Below are 21903 nucleotides of genomic sequence, written 5' to 3'. Positions count from 1 at the left end.
CGAAATACATGAATAGTTTCGTTTTACCTAGTTTTCTATGATTTTCTATCTGATACCTACTCGTCGATGCGCGCCTCTCTCAGGACGTTCTTGACAGATCCTCGCGTCAATGCGCGCCTCTTTCAGAACGTTCTCTAATCTTCGCTGTTCTTTCCCCGTTTCTAAAAACATTGATTAAAAATAGATTATTGAATACCGATTATCTACTTATTAGCTGCATGATATTGTTAAGGCTTACATACACACACACACACACACACACTTTCACGAGGACACACTCACGCACGTTTGCGTGCGATATATTTCAAAAAGGAAATCGAAGCAGCTTACATTAAAAAAGATCCGGAAGTATAACAAGCCGCAACAAGGTAAATGAATAGTATCACCAATGGTACGATCAAGACGGTCGGGACGTAGCCATCAATTAAAAAGGCTACGGCGAGCCTATTATACTGGCGGTGAATTCGATCCGAGCGTGTTATACTCCGTTCCGCCACCAGCATTACAGTCCGAGCCTCTCGCCGACGTCCCGGACGTCTCAAATCCGTCTCAATCGACTCCTGCCATTGAAGAGCGACCGAAACCTAGAATTACAAAAACAGGACTTCTAACTCAGAAAATCCGTATCATCCTCAGAGAGTGCAGTGTTACTCAAGTATCAAAGGAAAATAAATCATAAGTCTTCTACTTACCTTCGTTTGCTTTTATGTATTTCACAAGTTAAATATCGCAAATGCATTAAATGCTTTACCATTTCACTTTACGTAACCCACTCCGACGCGCGACGTCTCGAACGATCTCAGGACGTAACAAAATGTTAAAATTAAAATCATAAACTTTGCGAAAAATTGCGCTAAAAAAATTTTTAAAAAGGCGATTAAAAGCTTGGAATGTCTACTTTTAAATCTCATATCGCAATATATATATATATTTCCTCATTTTTCGATTTTTTATTTATTTACGTAAATATGTAAATTATCGCGAAAAACCTTGAACTGATTCTGATCATTATTGATCATTATGTATCAGAAATATGAATAAACGAATATATACTTACAATAGTTTTGTGTAAAGATTACAAGTAGAGGGAAGGGGAGAGAGCTCTTGGGGCCTGTTCGAGATTGCGAATATTCGAGATCACGAATGTTCGTAAATATTATATTCTTAAATTGTCGAGATGTTATTAGTCATAGCATGAAGAGAGTAATGCGATATTTATTGAAAAGGTCAGCGCAAAACGCGCTAACGCGTGCGTGAACAGGGCTAATGACAAAGAAGAAATATTTGGGACGGTAATGGCCAGCCAGCTTATACCTGAAGCCTGGAGTGTGTGAAAGTTTAATTTAGTTCAGGCTTTTGTATATGTATGTACAGTGAACACGTAGTCTTCTGTTTGACCGCAAGAATTAATTGAATGCCAAGTATGTATATTAGGGTAGTCCTTATTTTTCGATTTTTAAATTTATTCTGCGGCACCCTCCAGAATGTTTCCAATTTGCAAAAAAATAATCCCTGCCAAAGCTCAGCTCGATCGGATAACGAAAACCCGTGCCCCCGGATTTTTAAACATTTGAGTTCTCTTGTATTAATCTGTTTATTCCATCAACATTGGTTTTTAAAGCGTATTTTCCACAAAAATCGGCCTAAAGCACTTTTTTTTAATATGTGTGTCTTGGTTTTCTGCATCGTTTGAGATCTTATACGTTTCATTTAAACAATTAAGTAAATTGTTAACTAAAAAAAAATAATAACTAAAAATTAATAACTAAAAAAAATCGGTATCGAAAAATTAATCCCACCACTGCCATTCCCGGAAAATTCTACCCCTGTTTCATATATAATTCTTTAAAATTCGGTTTATTAACAAATGAATAGTTCGCGGAAAACGTTGCAAGAAAAAAATCGGTAACCCCTTGAGACTTTAGACTTTAGAGAGAAAATGAAACTATATAAGCTATCAAATGACAACTTTACTCTACGATTATTATTTTCGAAAATATAACAAAAAACTACACAACCGGTTTAAAAAAAACCGGTATCGAAAAATTAATCCCACCACCGTCATTCCCGGAAAATTCTACCCCTATTTCATACATAATTCTTTAAAATTCGGTCTATTAACGAATGAGTAGTTCACAGTCAGACAGACAGACAGACAGACATACAGAGAGACGTCAGGTTTTTATAACAATTCCATTTCAAAAAAAACGGTTATTAAAAACCATCAAAATTTTATCACAAATGGGACTTCTTAAGCTTTAAAATGAGATGTCATTTATTATTCTACGATTATTAGTTTCGAAGATATAAACGTTCAAAGTGTGACATGTTTTCGTTGCATTGTTGCATCCGTGGATACCCCCCCCCTTCGCAGAGAAAGACGTAGTTCTACGTCAATAAAAATAAATAGTTATTGCATTTATTGTTTCATCAGCTGGAAAAAATTATGTATGGGCTACAAAAGTTATTGTAGTATGTTTAAAATAAAAAAAAGAACAAAAATTAAAAGATTACTCTATTACTCTATATAAAATAATCAGTTGTAAAACTTTAAACGCGTTTTTCTCGAAACTACAATTTTGTAGCTGGGCGCTCGCGTATCTCGGCCAATTTTTATCCGAATGACTTAAAATTTGGACAAAATGTTTATAACAAAATTGTCTTCAGCTAAGCGTACGATTTTTTTATTGGACAATTAGTTTTTGAAAAACAATTAAAAAAGTGAAAAATTTTTTGGTTGAATTTCGAACTTTTTCTTTAGAACTGCGCCATTTTGTTAAAGATTAATATTTCAAAAAATCCGTACTAAAACTACATTCGTATAGTTTAAAATGACACCAAAGTTTTTTATTTTAGACATTCCGTTCTGACGGAACGTCCACGCACCCACAATTTTTTTGCGGAGGTATACGATACCACACGCTAAAGGCGCAAATATTAATATTTTTTAACAATTTTTTTTGCAATATATTCAATATACGTACTTTAAAGAAATAAAAAACCAACTTCATTAAATTTATTATTTCTCGCGAAAAAAATTCACGAAAATAGCATTCTTTTTCCGGCAGTCACAGTGGTTTCCCCCCTTAAGTCTCCTCAGATCCCCTCCTAGAATAGGGGTCCGAGGGGCTCCCAACTTTGTCAGGATACAATAAATGCAATAACTATTTACTTTTATTTTTAGTTATTAATAATTCACTAATTGTTTAAATAAGACGTATAAGGTCTCAAACAGCAGAAAAGCAAGGCATACATGTTAAATAAAAAAGCAACAATATGTGAGAGAGGCAATGGGAGCCAAGCGCGGTACTCAGTGCGCAATAAATTTACCAAGTATAAGCATACATATGAAACGAAAGCTTGGCTCCCATTGCCTCTCACATATTGTTGATTTATTGAAGTGAGCCTTGTTACTCTAATATTAAATAAAAAAGAAAAGTCCTCTAGGCCGATTTTTGTGGAAAATACACTTCAAAAATTAATGTTAATTGTGTAAACAGTTTAATACAAGGGAATTCAAATGTTTAAAGAGCTGGAGGCACGGGTTTCCGTTATCCGATCAAGCTGAACTTTGGCAGGAATTTTTTTTTTTGTAAATTGGAAACATTTTGGGGGGTGCCGCAAAAAAAATTTTTTTGTTGAGTAAATAAGAACCACTTTAACGTACATATATTTATTTCTTTTTTTTATTTTTTTAATAAGTGTTTTATATAGTTATATGTGTCTCATGTAACATTTTAATTATACTTAAAGCATAATATAACAGAATATTAATGTGTTAACAAATTGTTTGAGATCGCAAACGTAGCATCGCGACAAAGTCGCGTTCGGCTGCATGTCAGCACATGCACGCTTGCAATAAATTTCGTTCTCATATTTTATAAGGTGAAAGTGACTAATGTTCGCGTAAAATCGTCGCATGACAATTGTCAAGGAAATATTCGGTATAGCATGGATCTTTCGAGATTAGCTTTCCAGAAACTTTAACATTGTTATCGATAATAAAGTCAAACAACAACGCTAGAACAAAGGAACGATCCATGCTATACACAAAGCACTCGAAAACAGGTGACGACCCCGTCGGGTCGCCACGTGAAATCGGTGACGTCAGCTCCATGACGCAGGACTCCGACGGCCAATCACCCTCCCGAAATTCTGGGAAATCTGCAGGAAGGGAGTTTCGCCTCGGAGGTGTTAAAAGGACCGTCGCCGCGCCGCGGAAACGATTTCGCTCGCAGATCATAGAAAACCCGCTTTCGTACTCCGCTTTACACGCCGCTGTTTCGCGTTTTGAACGTTTTCGCCGCATCGCTAGCCGTAGCTTCTGTGCGCGCTCCACGGCTTCCTTTGAAAAAGGGAAAGAACTGTATATACCTGTACATATTAGACATTATTAAAGATATTTGTTTATTTTGCAATTCGGTACTTGTTCCTTGTTTTTGTGGTCGTCTCGTTACCTCGCGCTATCTCGCGCAACCGCGTGCTCTCGAACACAAATTTTAAGTTATAGTTTTTGCTAACTTTGCAAGTCCTATATTGTTTGTTTAATTCTTCTTGGAGCTTATTTATATTTTGGAGAAAAGAAGAATTTCTGCATAAAATGCTGATGTTTATATAATATACGTAGAAAAATCCTAATACTTTTTTGTAGATACATTTTGATTAAAAAATGGATGGTACCTGTTTCATCTGTAACAAAGATATCTCGATAGAAGAAAGTGTGGTTGTGAAACGGGGAATAGATACTTTGAAAGCCGTTACTATCGAAAAATCGATGGTAAATATGAAATTTTAAAAAATTAGACTGCTACAGAAGTACACAAAAGATGTCGACAAAAATACATTTTAAAAAAGAACGCTAAACTATATTTGATAAGCAATCTGATGCAAGTTTTGCTTCAACCTCCTTGCAATTTAGCCCTACAAAAGCCAAAATCAGAAAAGCCACTTTTGATTTTAAAAATAAATGTCTGTTCTGCGGCTTACACGCATCTGAGGCTTACGAGAAGAAACAAAATAAAATAAAACAAAGAATTATTTTATACATTACAAAGCTTCTTTTAAAGACACTGTTATAAATATTGCGACGACGCGAGTCCCTCGGTCTCGCCTGCCGAGAAGGAGCCGTCAAATTCACTAAATATATCTCAATGTATGCTGAAATCGGTAAAAGGTATTAATAACGTATGGTAGCTCGACCAGGTATATTCTCTGAAATTCGGTAAAGACGCCAGGTACGATTACTTGCACCACGGTACACGAAATCTAAACCAGCTAATTATCTCAGGTGTGAATTCTCAATTCAGATCGCTGATAGGTCTCAGAGAGGAGAGGGAGCGCAGCGCAATTAACACACAATAGTAAATAAACAAGAATAGATAATGTATTTAATACGGATTAAACAAGTAACGCATCGTTTCGCGGGTAACAATAATGCCGTAATGACCACGGTGAATAATATCTCGAAGATTGCAGTTTCGTAGCGCATCCCGCCACCAATCTCACTGTTCCGGATTGGGCGAGTTCACGCGCACGGCGAGCCCTTCGCGACGGATGAGAAAGCGCTACCGCGATCCCGTTCTTATCGACCATATGCGCGATTCCAGGAGCGCTTCGTGACCAATCAAATTTCGCGAGCGTTTGCACATCGACCCGCATATCTATCGAAATCGATTGGCATGGTTCTTCATCCCCGCGTCGCGGCGCCGCCGGAAGCGCAGTAGAGTACGTCTGTAGCCGGCCGGTGAACCACACGTGTCCATATCCGCGAAACCGAAAACGTCGAACCGGGTGGCGGGCCACGCGACAAGATCTCCGCCAGCTCCGCGACAAGATCTCCGCTCGCGCCGACAGGATCTCAGCTCGTGCCGCGACAAGATTTCCGCTCGCGTCGACACGAGATCCGCGCTCGTACCGCGACAAGATTCTCCGCTCGCGAGTAGGAAGAATATGAGACTTCTAGGCCGGGGATCTCAGGGGGGGTGAGGGGCGGGGGGAAGGACTCGCGGCCGCGGGGTCTGCCGGGCGGGCGGGGGGGGGGGACTCTAGTGCCGCCGTCCTCCGAGGAGGTGCGGCGGGGGGGGGTCTGCGTTCCCACCATATGGTGCGGAGGGGGGGGAGGGGGGGGGTGATCTGCGTTTCTAGCATAGGGTTGGGGGGAGGGGGGGGGAAGCGCGAGTCTCGAAAAATTAGCATCCTTCCTCGATAAGGATAAGTTAAAAATTATACGTTCAAAATTTTCCGCGTTATCCGACCAAGATTTCGAATTATTGACGCGAAAAGGTGTCTTTTCGTACGAGTACATTGACTGCGTCGAAAAGTTGGAGGATACGTGTTTACCATCGCGCGACTCGTTTTACAGTTCATTGACAGGCGACACCGTATCCGAGAGCGATTACGCGCACGCCGTCAACGTCTGGCAGCGGTTTTCCATTCGAACGCTCGGTGACTACAGCGATCTGTATCTAAAGATTGATGTCTTGCTGTTGGCCGATATCTTTGAAAATTTTCGCGATAGCTGCGTCGCGAGTTATGGACTCGATCCGGCGTATTATTACACTCTACCGGGGTTTACGTGGGACGCTATGTTGAAGCATACGGGTATCAATTTCGAACTGCTCACGGACATTGACATGGTCATGTTCATCGAACGCGGTATTCGCGGCGGTTTGAGTCAATGTTCAAACAGATACGCGGTGGCCAATAACAGGTACATGCAATCTTATGATACATCGAAACCATCGTCGTACCTGATGTATTTCGACGTAAACAACTTGTACGGCTGGGCAATGTGCCAACCATTGCCATATGCAGATTTTCGATGGGTCGAAGACGTCTCGAATTTCGAGTTTAGCGCGATCGCTTTGGATTCGCCCACGGGTTACATTCTCGAAGTCGATCTAGAGTATCCGCAGAATAAACACGACGCGCACGCCGACTTACCGTTCTGTCCGACGCGCGATAAACCACCCGGCAAACGGCAGGACAAACTTCTCGCCACGCTGTACGATAAGAAGCGTTATGTCATACACTACGGCAACCTACAGCAATGCACGCGCCACGGTCTTCGCATCACAAAAATTCATCGCGTATTACAATTCGCTCAATCTCCATGGCTCCGCAATTACATCGAACTTAATACAAAATTTAGAACACAGGCCAAAAACGATTTTGAGAAAAATCTGTATAAATTGATGAACAACGCGGTTTTCGGGAAAACGATGGAGAACGTTCGAAATCACGTTGATGTAAAATTATTATCAAAATGGAAAGGTAGATACGGCGCGGAGGCACTGATCTCGAAACCAAATTTTCACAGCAGGAGCGTTTTTTCGGAAAATCTGATAGCCGTTGAACTGCGAAAACTCGAGGTTAAATTTGACAAACCTATTTACGTCGGCATGTGCATTCTCGACATATCGAAAGTCTGTTTGTACGAATTTCATCACGAGTACATGTCTCCCCTGTATCACGACAAGTGTAGAATTATGTACACCGATACGGACAGTCTGATATATCACATAGAATGCGAGGATGTGTACATGAACATGAAACGCGATATCGCTAAATTCAACACAAGCGATTACGCGATCAACAACGCGTACGGTATCCCACTCGCCAATAAAAAAATTCCGGGCTTGATGAAAGATGAAAACAACGGTGCGATTATGACCGAATTCGTCGGACTCAGGGCGAAGATGTATGCCTTGCGAGTGGACGGTAAGAAAGACTGTAAAAAAGCGAAAGGTGTTAAGAGCAACGTCGTAGCCAGGTCGATAATGTTCGACGATTACACGAGGTGTCTGCGAGACGAAATTGAAATAAAGCGACGGCAGGCTTGCATAAGGTCCGAAAAACACAAGGTGTACACCGTGTCCGAAACAAAAATCGCTCTGAGTCCGTACGACGACAAGCGATACATTATACCTAATTCGACCGATACGTTACCGTGGGGACATTATCAAATACCTTTGTAACGTGTGTATAAAATGTATAACGTATGTATTGTATAACGTATGTATAGTATAACGTATGTATAGTATAGTATAACGTATGAATTATATTATATGTAGTAACGTATTGTGAGTATTATATTACAGTATTGGAAAGAATATTAATTAATAAATAAATATATTGCACACATATGTGTATTTCAAACATTTACATGTATTACATATTGCATATTTTTATGTTATGAATAAAAAAAAGTTTGCACAAAATTAAATAACATTATCCTTGGATATCCATGAGTTGTGCGATCCATCGAATCCCAGCCATTTAACGTAAACCTCGTCGCCCCTCCTGCGCAGTACTTTCTCCACGAGATACACGTCCGGATAAGTCGCGCGATGCAACTCGTGTTCGTAGAACCCTCCAGAGACGGATTTTCCACGATAGTCCTCGAGTAGATAGGTTACGGGATTGGTACGCTGCACTTTAACGATCTTAAACACCTCGGTGGTCCAATTCGGCGTGTAACCCTTCTCGAAAATCGTCTTGTATTTGCTGACGCGTACCGAGTCGCCCGCTTTGAATTTTGCCGGACCCGCGATTTTTATCGCGCTGTATACGGTAGCCAAGAGTTTTTCGGCGATCGCGGGGGTAACGTCGACGGGTCGCATGCCGATGGTTCGATGTTTGCGCGCGTTGTAATCCGATACGAGTCGCGGCAAGGCGTCGACCCACTTGTAATTTCCATTGAGCGTAAACATCTTCCACATGTCGTTCTTGAGCGTGCGATTGAATCGTTCGACGACCGATGCCTTCAATACCGAATATGTGGAATAATGATTGATGCCATGTTTCTTCACGAGACGTTGCACGTCGGCGTTGTAAAATTCCTTCCCCATATCGGTTTGTAGGTGACTAGGGCACCTCCCGCTGTGTCGAATGATCTCTGCGACAGCGTTAGCTATTTCGCTTCCGCCTTTACCCTTGAGTGGCGCAGCCCACGCGTACTTGCTCAACACATCGATGACGGTAAGTATGTAGTAGTAGCCTCTGTTGAAACGTGAGTACGGACGCATTTCGACGATGTCAGCCTGCCACAGGTCATCGTACCCCCGCACTATGACGTGTCTTCGGGGAAAATTTCTTCTCGCCGGAGCGTGCAGTTCTTCGACGAGTCGTTGCTTCTCGATATTTTTACGTCCGTCGGATTTTAGCGATGTCATGTTTTTTTTTGTTGTCGTTTATAACTTCTCGTTAGCCGTTTGTCAGCCGTTTAATTGCATTCGTCGTCGTCGTCGACGTTCTCTAGCCGTTTGTAGCCTTTCCTGTCTCCGCGTTTTTAAGCTGTTTTTGAACCGTTCGACAACCGTCCGACAACCGTTCTCGAACCGTTGAACAGCCGTCCGACAACCGTTCTCGAATCGTTCGTTGCTGTTCCTCGCCGTCGTTAATCAACCGTTGCTTCTCTTCACTCGTCGCCTTTCGATAATCGTTTCTGCTGTACCGTTTGTCCATTGTTGTTGTTGTTGTTGTTGGTTGTCGCGTCTGATTCAACGATATTCGCACGTCGAAGCTTGTTTATCGCAGTCCGTAACGCTTGCAGATCCTTCTCGAACGCAGTCAGCTTCTCGTCTGATTCTTTTCGTTGATTGCTCAACATTTTAAAGAATTGATCAACGTACAGTTTGTTAACCGCGTCACCGTCAGTCTCAGGTTGCGCTACGCGACAAATCTTGCGCGACTTTGCGTCAAAGTCCGTGGCAGCGCGGCACAGAGCGTTATTGCGCACGAAATTTCTCATTAATCCGCTCCACCGATGGTACGAAATGGTATTCGTCGCGTCTCCGCTGTGTTCGAACAATCCAAATTTGTTGATCGGCATTTCGACGCTGATTGAACGGATCGTCGTCGCATGGTTTAATTTATAATAAGCCCGGCTTCGCGAAGTTCCTCGATGATCGACATGATCTCGTTGTCGTGGGCATTGTTGCCGGCGTGGCGCGAAGCGTCGAGCAATCGCAGACGATCCACCAGCTCGTTGGGGTCGTCCCAATGCACGTAGTTAATCTTATTGTCGGTTAGCGTCATCGCGCGAGGCATGGATAACCCCTTTCCGGATTTTTTCTTCTTGGATTCGGTCGACATCAACGGTGCGATTACCTGTGTATACTTGTATCCCACGTTGCCCTTTAGTCGCTTGTTAGGATCGTGTTGGAATTTATGAGCACTCGTTGCCAACAGTATGCTCTTGTACTTTTGCATATCGTCTTCCGTGTAGATATCGTAATCGGGTACTCTCTTGAAGATCAACTCGTAAATACCGGGTGTGCCGGCGTATCGTACGCCGTCGATATAAATGTTATCCGCTTTGTCCACGTCAAAACGTTTATTACCGAGCATCAATTCATTATTGCCGAGATAAACGCCGTACGCTATGTCCACCGTTGGATAGGCGCTCAAAACCTCTGCGATGTAAATTCGGCTCATTGGACCCAAGTGATCTTCCAACGATTCTATAAACCATTGTCGACCCTCCGACGTTTTCAACCGTTTATGAACGGTTTTCCTGATCGAGTCGTCCGTGGTTTCGAAAACATTCGCGGTTTCAAGAAATTCGGGACTTGTACGTTGCACGGTTTGCGTCGGTGTAGAGGTTATCGGTGTAGAGGTTATCGGTAGTACTGTCGATTGATTAGATTTACGCGGTGTCAATGAAAGATCCGACCAGGAGTCTAATCGTTTCTTCTTTCTCTTCGGTGTAGCATCCTCCTCCTCCTCCTGCCCGCGCTGTTGAACGGATAGCGGTTTGATTTTCGCGTCAGCGTCGCTCTCCGTCGGCACCTCTTTTTTCACCGCGATCAAGCTCGAGTTGTCAACGATCTTTTTCAACGGCCCGATGAGAGGTTTAAAGTGCGTGTCCAACTCAATGTCCTTCTCGATCTTACCGGTCTTCAAAGCGCGAAGTTTTTTGCGAATCGAATCACTCGTCTTCGCAATCTCTTTTACAACCTTCTCGCGTTCGCTAATATTCTCGCTCCCGTCGATCGCGGCCATCGCGGAAAAAAGCAGGGTGTCAATCTCTCTCTCTCTGTAACGCTAACGTTTCACTTCCGACGAGGTATCGGCAACGACTGATCGCTTCTGCGGTATCGCGAACACGTTAAATCCTTTTCTGTATCGACCGTTCGAAAGCGCGCTGTCCTTGTCTATCACTACGAATCCGTACTTTTGTTGCCAACAATCATGGCACAACGAACAAAATTCGTCGTACGGCATGTCGGTATTTACGTGATCGTTGTAGACGTGTTTCAAATTGGTACCATCCTGTTTGAACAGGATCAGCAGATTCGCGTTGTCGCGTATCAGATGTTTAGGTATTCTCGCGTACGTCTGACAGAGATAGAAAAAGTCGACGCTCGAGTGCCTGCCCATTGAGAAATACTCTCTCACCGCGTCTTGCTTATCGCACGCCACGTCATCGAAGACGAAGATCGAGTTTGGACGCGCGTCGCTCGGTGGAATGACGTCACTGTTATTGGAGAACGTAAAGTAGCCAATTTCGTCGATCGATGTCAACAAATTCTCCAAATATCGATATTTTGGCTGTTGCAACGATTTCGAGTATACGTACACGTTTTCGAAACGTACGCCGTGCGGACTTTCCAGCAAGCTTATCAAGACGTTGGTTTTACCGCAATTCGAGGGTGCGCAAATGATCGCGCGTATAGTAGTCGGTAACATCGTACCGTGCTTGCGTTTCTCCACGTTGCCCCCCATCGACCGTAATCTGTCGTCGCAATTGGTCACGCGAATCGCCAACGGTTGTCGCACGAATCTCATTTCTTTCCACACTGCCGACTCTCTGGCTGACTCGAACGCCTATTTATAGGCGAGCGGAACCGCGAATCGCTCAGTAGCAAAGATGTTCGTCGTACTGTCGAGACCTTCCGATATTCGCGGTTTGAGCGCTGAACAGCTGCAATTTGTGCCGAAAGCCGTTCTGTTGCAAACGTGCGGCAATCACGTCCACTACGTGTGGGACAAGCTTCCAGAACATATAAAGGCGGATTTGGAGGTTCAAGAATATCGTCGCTGTTACGAACATTATAATCAACCGTGGCAGCGAACGCACATCGACGGTCCCGCGCCAATGATAAAGGATTGCGGCGAATGTCAACGAAAAAAATTGGTGAAGGCCTGTTAAATCGCGCGATAAACGCACTTCCGTTCGAATTACACATTCCCAGTTATCAATTTTGCGGTCCGGGAACTCGTTTACAAGAACGATTGGCGAGAGGCGATCAAGGTATTAATCCATTGGACGCGGCGTGTCGCGAGCACGACATAGCCTATTCGCGTAACCGCGATCTCACCGAGAGACACGCGGCGGACGAGATACTCGCTGCGGAAGCGCGAAAACGCATTACCGCGAGAGATTCGACTCTCGGGGAGAGAGCTGCCGCTACAGCCGTCTGGGCGACCATGAAGGCTAAGACGAAGCTCGGAATGGGCTTGAAAACGAAAAAATCGAAAACGGTGAAGAAAAAAAAGCTAACGAATAAACGGATACTTCCGACAGCGAAACGAGGCGGTGTATTGCCGATTCTACCGTTGTTGGGAGTTCTCGGTTCTCTGGCCGGCGGAGCGGCGGGAGTCGTAAAGGCCGTGAACGATAACAAAGCCGCGCGGCGTCAGCTGGAAGAGATGCAACGTCACAATCGCGCCGTGGAAGGTCGCGGACTTTATCTCGCTCCGTACAAATATGGACGAGGGCTGTATCTCGGCCCGCACAAACGCGGGCGAGGAGTAGCGTTGAAAATAAAAAAAAAAAAACGTTAAAAAGACGTTAAATATGCCCGCGGGTATTACGACTAACGTACAATTGAATCGACTGGCAAGGCGTATGCGCGTACCGTTCTTCAGAGGTGTCTTCATGCGTGATTCGTTACCGATCGGCGATGTACGTCGAAACGAGAGCGGTATCGTGAATTTGGACGATGCAGCGGGTCCCGGTACTCATTGGGTAGCGTACGCGAAGAGGGAAGATCGAGTCGTATATTTCGACAGTTTCGGCAATCTTCGACCGCCGAAAGAATTGGTGCGATATTTCGGGCCGAGCGTGACGAAGATCGAGTACAATTGCACGTCTTATCAGCGATACGATCAGAACATCTGTGGACAATTGTGCCTGCGATTTCTCCGGACGATCGACGCTAATAAAGCCCGACGGTGCGCCGTGGTGACTCAGTATTCGTTAACGGTTTTCGTCGACATGTCTATAACGTTCACGCTGACGGGGAAGAGCAGCATCCTCGCGGAGCACTATTTTCCCGCCGTGGATCTAAGCGACGGTGACTACGAGCTCGGTCTAACGTGTTTTGAGACTTATCACACGATTCTGAACGTGAATTCTTCGAACAATAAATTTTATTTCGACGAGGATGACACGGAAATTACGATTCCCGAGGGATCGTACGAGATACGAGCCATACATGAGTTTTTGAAACGCGAAATTTCACGAAAACGCCCGCGACGCGTAAATCGTTCCAACGATGATCGTACGTCGGTCGCGAATATCGCGCGAGAGGCGACCGCTCGCGCGAACGGCTACGAAGACGAGGCCGCGGAATACCCGATAGTGCTCCGCGCAAATTACAATACGATGAAGAGCGAGATCAAGTGCGCTTTCAGAGTGAACTTTAACAAACCGAACAACGTTGGATCGCTGCTGGGATTCTCGTCGAAGCGTATATTGCAGCCGAGACAGTGGCACGAATCGGACGCGTCGATTAATATTATCAACGTAAACATTATCCGCGTGGAGTGCAACGTGACCGCGGGTGCGTACAGCAACGGCAAACGTGTTCACACGATACACGAATTTTCACCGAGCGTACCACCGGGATATAAGATATCGGAAACGCCGGCGCAGATCATTTACCTGCCGATCATCGCGCGAAGCGTTACGGATCTAACGATACGCGTCACGGATCAAGACGGACGATTGCTCGATTTTCGAGGAGAAAAGATCACCGTCAGATTGCACGTACGACGACTACAGCGATAACGCGCGACGTGTGACATGCTCGTGTTGAACGACTCGGAGCGTGCGACGGATAAGAATATCTTTACGACTGCGACGATCGACGATATCATCAAATCGACATTCGGTAGCGTTAAAACAGAGACGAAAACAGAGACGAGAAAGAAATTCAACGCATCGAACGTTAAATTTTTACAATCTCTGGGATTCCCGGTACGAAACATCTGAACGATGACTGAAATTCTTAACATCGGAGGCGAGCCAGTCTTTGACGATCGCATCGTCAAGATCGAGACTCACTCGTACAACCCGTACGCCAACACAACGTTCGAGTATAGCGACGAGATACGAATACCTATACAACAGCAGGATCTGTATACGTTGCCGTGCGAAAGTTTTCTCTACGTCGAAGGAACATTGACGGTGACCAGAGCAGCCGGCCAAGCCGATAACGTGGTATTGGGGAATAATTGCGTCGCGTTCATGTTCGATGAAATTCGATACGAGCTCGACGGTGTGGAGATTGATCACTGCAGAAACGTAGGAATAACCAGCACGCTCAAGAACTACGTTACGGTATCGTCCGACAGAAGCGTGATCCTGCGAAACGCGGGCTGGGAACCGCATAATAACGCGAACGGATACTTCAATTTCTGCGTACCGCTCAACCTGTTACTGGGATTTTGCGAGGATTACAAACGCGTGGTGATCAACGCTCGTCACGAATTAATCTTGATACGATCACGCACCGACAACAATTCCCTGGTGGGAAGTCTCGCGTTGGAGCCTACTGTCAAACTACTCAAGATACAGTGGCGAATGCCTCACGTGGTATTGAGCGAGGTCAACAAGCTGTCGATGCTGCGCGCCTTGGAAAACGGACGATATCTAAGTATGGGTTTCCGTTCGTGGGATCTGTACGAGTATCCTCTGTTGCAGAACACGACCAAGCACTCGTGGGCCATTAAGACCGCGACTCAGCTCGAGAAACCGCGATACGTCGTCTTCGCTCTGCAAACGGGTCGGAAGAACGTCATGTCCGCGGACACGAGCTGATTCGACGACTGCAAATTGACCAACGTGAAACTCTACCTAAACTCGGAAGTCTATCCGTACGACGATTTGAATTTGGACTTTGGTAAACACAGATGGGCGATTCTGTACGATATGTACGCGCGTTTCTGCAAGGGTTATTACGGATACGAATATCTCGAGCCGAGTCTCACCGTTTTAACTTTTCTACGTAACGGCCCGTTCGTGATCATCGATTGCTCTCGACAAAACGAATCCGTCAAAAACGCCACCGTGGATGTCAGACTAGAATTCGATTGCATGGAGAACGTACCGCCGAATACCTCCGCGTACTGTCTCATCATACACGATCGCGTGATCGAGTACAATCCGTTGACCAACGTAGTGCGCAAAATAGTCTGAGTGTTCGCGGCAACGTCGACGAAAATTTTTTCTCTCTTTAACTCCTGATACAAATTTATGAGAGGGGAAAAAGAGGGGAGCAGGATATAAAAATCAGAGTGTCGCGAAACGCGCGTCATTCCTCTCGATTCACGCATCAAAGAAAGAGAGAGATATTTCTTCATGTTTGCACCAACGTTCGTCGACCTGCAAGGTTTCGTCGTCGGGATGAAATTTGTCGTCAAGGAGGTGGCGGTGCTGAGAAACGGGGCCGTTCTGGCGCATTACATCTTTACATGCCCCATGCCGTGGAATCTCCTCACAAAATCCGACAAATCGTGCGCTTCCTGGTTGATTCGCAATCACCATGGATTACGATGGAAAGACGGAAACGTGTCGTACAGCAAGGTGAAGCGTTTAATTACATCAGCGGTGCTCGGTGAGGAAGAGGACAACGACGACGACGACGACGACGAGATGCCGACTCTCGTGTACGTCAAGGGATGCCAGAAACGAGAATGGCTGGTAGATCTGCTTGAGAGTAAAGCGAGAAAAAACCTAAACATCGAGACTCTGGATGCGGATTACGAAGATATCGAATCTTTAAATAATCTAGATGTTACCAATACTGTGCGATGTGGAAAACACATTAAAAATTGCGCATTGCAAAATGTATTAAAAATATTTAACTGGTGGTCGCGACGCCAGAAAGAATTGTCATCTTTTTAAAAAATAAATTTTATACGTATGTGTAAATTTTTCAATGTTTTATTTCTTTTCCCTTTAGTCGATAGTGTACAAAATTAAAGAATAAGTAGGTATACGTGACGAATTCTAACTCGAGAGCTTCGAGGAGGGGGAATGGGGTATCAGTTTTAAACGAACATGTCTGAACATGTTTCGCGGTTGATGTCATGCGGAGGGGGAGGGGGGGATATACGTCTTAATAAAGAAAAAACATCCTACCTTAGTCCCCTCTCCTAAAATTCAGAGCGCTGATTGCGCGTTACAGAAACATTAATTTCCCCCTCCTTCATCATTGTTTTGGAAGGGTTATAGTGGGTGCTGTCGCGTATACTCGATTAATTTTATACGACTAGTCTCGTATCGGCTGCTTGTGCGAACGGTCCGCTTCTCATAACCGAGAGAAAAAATGTATTCCGTTGGAGGAAGCAACGGCGGCAACAGCGGCAACAGCGGCAGTAGACGTATGAATTATTACGTGCCGATTCCCGATGTTGAAACTCCAACGTGTGAAAACAAGTAAGTTTTGTATAATTTATAGAGCTTTATATTTTTTAATATCTTTTTTGCGAATTGTATTATTTTGAAAGTAATCTCATTATTTTTTTCTACAGCATTTCGTTGGATCGTCGCGCGGTTCGTATACTCAGCAGACGATACGCGCTGACAGCTACGGAATACAAATTCCTCGAAATTGGTATCAACGTGGGTCCACCGAGCTACGTGGAGATCGCCATTGGAAATCCTCGCCGAGGAAAGGAACTGCTGTTGTCTCTCGAAACGTGGAAGGCGCTATACGAGCAACGGCAAAATATTCAGAATTTCTTTCGCAATGACTTCAAAGATATCCATAGTTTTATAAACGTTGGACCGCTAACGGTGAGAGTTTGTACGGTTAATAACATCAAACTCATACGTCTCGAATCTGCAAACGTATGCTTGAGAATGACCGAATCGACGTTGCATCGTATGTTCGATCTCGATCGGTGCATCGATGCGAGATTCAATCATTTGATCGGAATACTTGCGACGGTCGATGCAAAGTTTGCGCAGTTCTCCGATATCGCGTCCACTGTGAAGGATCCCAAGGAAGCGTCGAATGTAATATACGCTAGCGATGCGTTCAATACGAATCAGATCATCGATTGTGAGCTCGCAGCTTTAGTTTTTAGCACGTAAGATATATTATGTAAAAGAAGAGTTAAATAAACAGGCTTTTCTTACACCCTAAAACGAACGATGTATTTTTCTTTTGCGTGCATGTCCTTCCCTATACCTAACTTTTTTTCCGGCGTTTTATTGTTTCCCTTTTTTTACCCCGTATATCTCGGAGTTTTTTTAGAAATTTTCTTAAAATAAATAAATAAATATTAAATAATTATCTATTCCCTTTCTCTTAGATAGTTCTCCTATACAGAAAAATAAAGAGGAGAGACCGCGACGGTTAAGTCGCATAAAATTTTGGTCGAGTACCTACGTCGCGCGACCATCGATGCTCGGCCATCCGCAGTGCGAGATGATATTCGTTTATAAATTTTGTCATCGACGTTCGTCGATACCCATAGAAATTGAGTCGCGTTGCCGCGCTTATGCCGTCTAGTGTTTATAAAATCTAGCAGCCTGTCATCGGCGCTCGCCTTTGTAACGCGCGACGCCATAGCCGAATGGCGCCGCGAAACACCGATAAGCGGCAATTCCTACGAAGAAAAGTGAAAAGGACCGTGGTGTCACGCTAGTCGCAGGTCGTAAATTATAGCCGCCTGCCATAGGCGCTCGCTCGCATTTGATAAGTGTGAAATGATATCTGTTTATAAATACTATCAGCCGAACATCGACGCGAGGCTGCATTTGTTTATCGAACATGTCCCGACGCGCTCGCCTAATCCACCCCCCCTTCTCCCCCCCTCCCCCAACCCTATGCTAGAAACGCATATCACCCACCACCTCCCCCCCCCTCCGCACCATATAGTGGGAACGCAGACCACCCTTCCCCCGCCGCACCTCCTCGGAGGACGGCGGCACTAGAGTCCCCCCCCCCGCCCGCCCGGCAGACCCCGCGGCCGCGAGTCCTTCCCCCCGCCCCTCACCCCCCCTGAGATCCCCGGCCTAGAAGTTTCATATTCTTCCTACTCTCGTGATCGGCCATGTTGGTGTAAATCCGCCGTGTCACCGTTCGACACGGCCATTCGCATAACAAGTGCTAGCCATGTGGTGTTTACGTGACCATGTTTGTGACACTTGAGCGAATAAAGACTTCTCTTATAGTACAAGTAATAAGACTCAAACTGACTGAACTTGCCCGTTCCGCGATCCTACAATCCTACCGCGCACCTAAACGGAGCGCGAACCTCCCTAACCCGCACCGCATTGAAGCTAGTCTAGCTTCTGACACATATGAGTGTCTGGTCCTTCGAGTTTGAAACACTCACGGTAACGGAAAAACGTCGAACTGCTACTAATACTGCGAATGATAGTTACTGCTTTTACGCGAAGCTACCTCGCTCACAATACTGTAACGACCACGCGGATATCCCACGAATACGCTAAGATACCCCGCAAGTCCGAAATAACCCCGTGAATGGCATCTGCAATCACGCTCAATACCTCGCGAGGTCCGCAACACTAAAGACAAAAGGTGTCCGGCACGCCAAGACGCGATTACGCGTAACGCATTCTACGGCTCCGCGATAATACTATGTCCCGCCCGTGCGAAGGACACCTCGCCAAGAACGACTCGGTTACGCGAAGAGCATTTCGCCGTTTCACATATATCGAGTCTGAACTGAATATTAACAATATACGATGACTATTATACAAAGATTGCAATTACACGATCCCACACTACGGGACGGTACGATTTCCAGTCCGAACCGAATGCTAACGATGATCTCCGGTTACTGTATCCATACGCAAAGATCACAGCTATCCGATCCCGCACTACGGAACGGTACGCACGCGTGACTCTAATTACGCATTGACTCTAATTACGCGTTGACTGTCGGCGGCCGCGCGCGAGTCCCCGAGACGGGCAATTACGTTTCACTTTCTCGGCCGGACCCTCTCGTCAGCATTTCTCACGGTAACTATTAGCGGAAAACAACATTAGCGCGGCAGCAACACAACGCGACTCCCGGGAGGGCCTCGGTCTCGAGACGATCTTACTTGCTTAACGGTGCTTGAGCGATGGTCTTACAATTTTTCGCACGCCTGGCAGTCGGTAGTCCGGGATGGCACCTCTCTGGTCGACAGCTCGCACGACAGTGTCGCTTTCCTAGCCCGGTGGGACCACGCTGGGCCCGCGCGCCTGCCCCTTATAAAAATGTGCCCTTCATTGCCATTAAAAAATGCCATTGAATTCCCATTGTTCCAGACGCAATGGAAATGAAGGCATTTTTGCCAAAGATAAAAAGTTCCACACAAAATCCCATTGGTATTGCTATTGGTATTGCCACTGGTTTTGCCGTTGGTATTGCCATTGGTATTGCCATTAGCATTGCCATTGGTATTAACACTGGCAATACCAATGGGATTTTGTGTCGAAATTTTTATCTTTGGCAAAAATGCCTTTATTTCCATTGCGTCTGAAACAATAAGAATTCAATGGCATTTTAATAAATGGTACTATTTTGTCTTTAATATAAATGCCTTCATTTCCCATTGCCTTTGGTTCAACGGACAATCTAATAGGAGCTCTTGCCTTAGGCGACTAGCGCCTGAAAATATCTGCCTCGGTGTCCCGTAGGGGGTCTCATACATATACCAGTCTGTCCCGAACCTTGAATTTGAGAGAATGCATGAACGATGCGACGCCTAGCGCCGTCGATGCGAACTGCCGGTAATACAGTTACCGCGCGGGCGTGATGATGATGCATGTACCACTGGTGGCGCGAACCGCCACATTTACCATTGACGAATTTCCATTACAATTCACACTAAACAAATTAGCTGAAGGTAGAAAAATTCCATACAAATTTTATCCTTCATGAGTCATTGGCAGTTTCCATTACGCCTGTATGGAAAAGGTTGTCATTCGAATCTTGCCATTGTGTTTCCATTCATCTTATTGCCACTCAATATTTTCCATTAACTTTTTCATATAATTCGCATTGCAAGTTCCATACACAAGTTTTAACCTTCATAAGCCATTAGCAGTTTCCATTACGCCTGTATGGAAAAAGTTGTCATTCGAATCTTGCCATTGCGTTTCCATTCATCTTATTGCCACTCAATATTTTCCATTAACTTTTCCATATAATTTGCATTGCAACTGTAGGACAACCATACATTCCCACTGACCGCCATTGAGCACTCAAGGGCACATTTTCATAAGGGGCGCGCCGGAGTTGCGAGCCCTGCTCGCCGGTCAGCCCTTTGCGAGCGCTGCGCCCAATCTGAGCGCCCTCCGCTCCTGTCGGTGCCCCTTGCGTCTGCCTCGCCCGCCGGCGGTGGATTTGAACCTGCTCCGAGTCCGGCTGGCCAGGCCGCGACTCTGGGATCGGTAATTCGACGGCCAGGCTGGCCGGGCCATGGCTCGTCGACCGGTGGCCGAATCCCGTGGGCGATGGCCGATCTATTCCTCGGCGGGGATCTTGTCGGGGCGTCCTTCTCCTGGATGCCCCGTGGATGGGCTGTCATTCCGCGTCCTGGGCTGATCCCTCGCCCTGCGAGGTGCTCTGCTGTACCGGCTGTGGGCCCGGCTGACCCGCCCATCGGCCATCCTTCCGCAGAAAGCCTCCAGACCTCACACCTGCAAATCCCGCGGTGTGACCTAAGTCGTTACAGAATCCATTGGCCACCTGCTCAGCGCCACCTCACGCAACCTGTAAGTCTCGCAAAATAATCAAATTTAAGTCTACAGACGCGACTTCCTCGCTTCTCTCGGGGGGAGGCACCACCCCTGACGCTTCCCTCGATCGAGCTACCATCAGGACAGGGGACGTGACCTTGTCATGTCACAATATCTTATCGAAAAGACATGATAATATATTGTTGCGCCCGTGTTGAGACACCCGTTGCGCGCGGAACTTCGATCACGAGGAGCCCGAACTTCGCTCGAATAGCTTCAAGTCGAAGCGTGGTCCTTAACGACCGGTTGTTGTTGATGTATTGATTTTCACGACGACTGTCAGATCTACAGGGAGACTCCGATCGTTCGGACGTATTCTCCACCTGAAACGCTTGTACAGAATTCTTAATAAACCTGAGTTCCTTTTGTAATAAAGTGTTCATCCTCTTTTATTACACGAGTCCGGGAGTGCGCGGCGCGAACGCGAGTGATTGTGCGATAGCGAAGCGCAGCGCAGCGCAACAATATCAAAGCAAGTTTGTAAACAAATTGCAAGTGTCATTGACCTAGTTGCTGTTCATGCTAGATATTGTTGCGCCCGTGCTGAGACACCCGTTGCGTGCTGAACTTCGCTCATGAGAAGCCTGAACTTCGCTCTGCGGAAGCTTCAAGCCGAAGCGCGTCTCTTGACAACGGGACTCTTTGATTTATTGATTTACTACTTCGACTGTCAGATTCACGGGGAGACTCGGAACTTTCGGACGTTTGGATCTGAAGTTCTCCTTCAGATACGCATTCTTGTATAAAGATCTTCAATAAACCTGAGTTCCTTTTATAAACGAGTCTTGTCTCTCTTACGCGAGTCCGGGAGTGCGCGGCGCGAACGTGAGTGCTTGAGATTAGCGGAGCGCAGCGCAACAATATCATAGGGACACTTATGCATCAACAATAAAAAAAGAAAAGGATA

General features: G+C 45.4%; 3 protein-coding genes across 3 annotated transcripts in view; 2 read left to right on the top strand and 1 right to left on the bottom strand.

Moving 5' to 3' along the window:
* LOC139817702 (uncharacterized) overlaps positions 1-21903 on the bottom strand; it is a 214246-nt gene that overhangs the window by 123611 nt on the left and 68732 nt on the right. The window lies entirely within an intron of this gene.
* On the top strand, positions 6488-8856 carry LOC139817679 (uncharacterized). The gene has a single exon (XM_071785934.1). It carries the CDS (start codon positions 6585-6587, stop codon positions 7974-7976), a length of 1392 nt encoding a protein of 463 aa, XP_071642035.1. The 5' UTR covers positions 6488-6584; the 3' UTR covers positions 7977-8856.
* Positions 16709-17948, top strand: LOC139818005 (uncharacterized; the record flags this gene model as incomplete). The annotated part of the gene is made up of 1 exon (XM_071786392.1): positions 16709-17948. A coding segment is annotated over one exon (621 nt), but the record flags the coding sequence as incomplete, so codon positions are not given.

This window comes from Temnothorax longispinosus, chromosome 8 (genome assembly GCF_030848805.1).
Source record: "Temnothorax longispinosus isolate EJ_2023e chromosome 8, Tlon_JGU_v1, whole genome shotgun sequence".
Classification (NCBI taxonomy): Eukaryota; Metazoa; Arthropoda; class Insecta; order Hymenoptera; family Formicidae; genus Temnothorax; species Temnothorax longispinosus.
The sequence above is the reverse complement of the archived record's forward strand: the minus strand, read 5'-3'. Positions and strand labels throughout refer to the sequence as shown.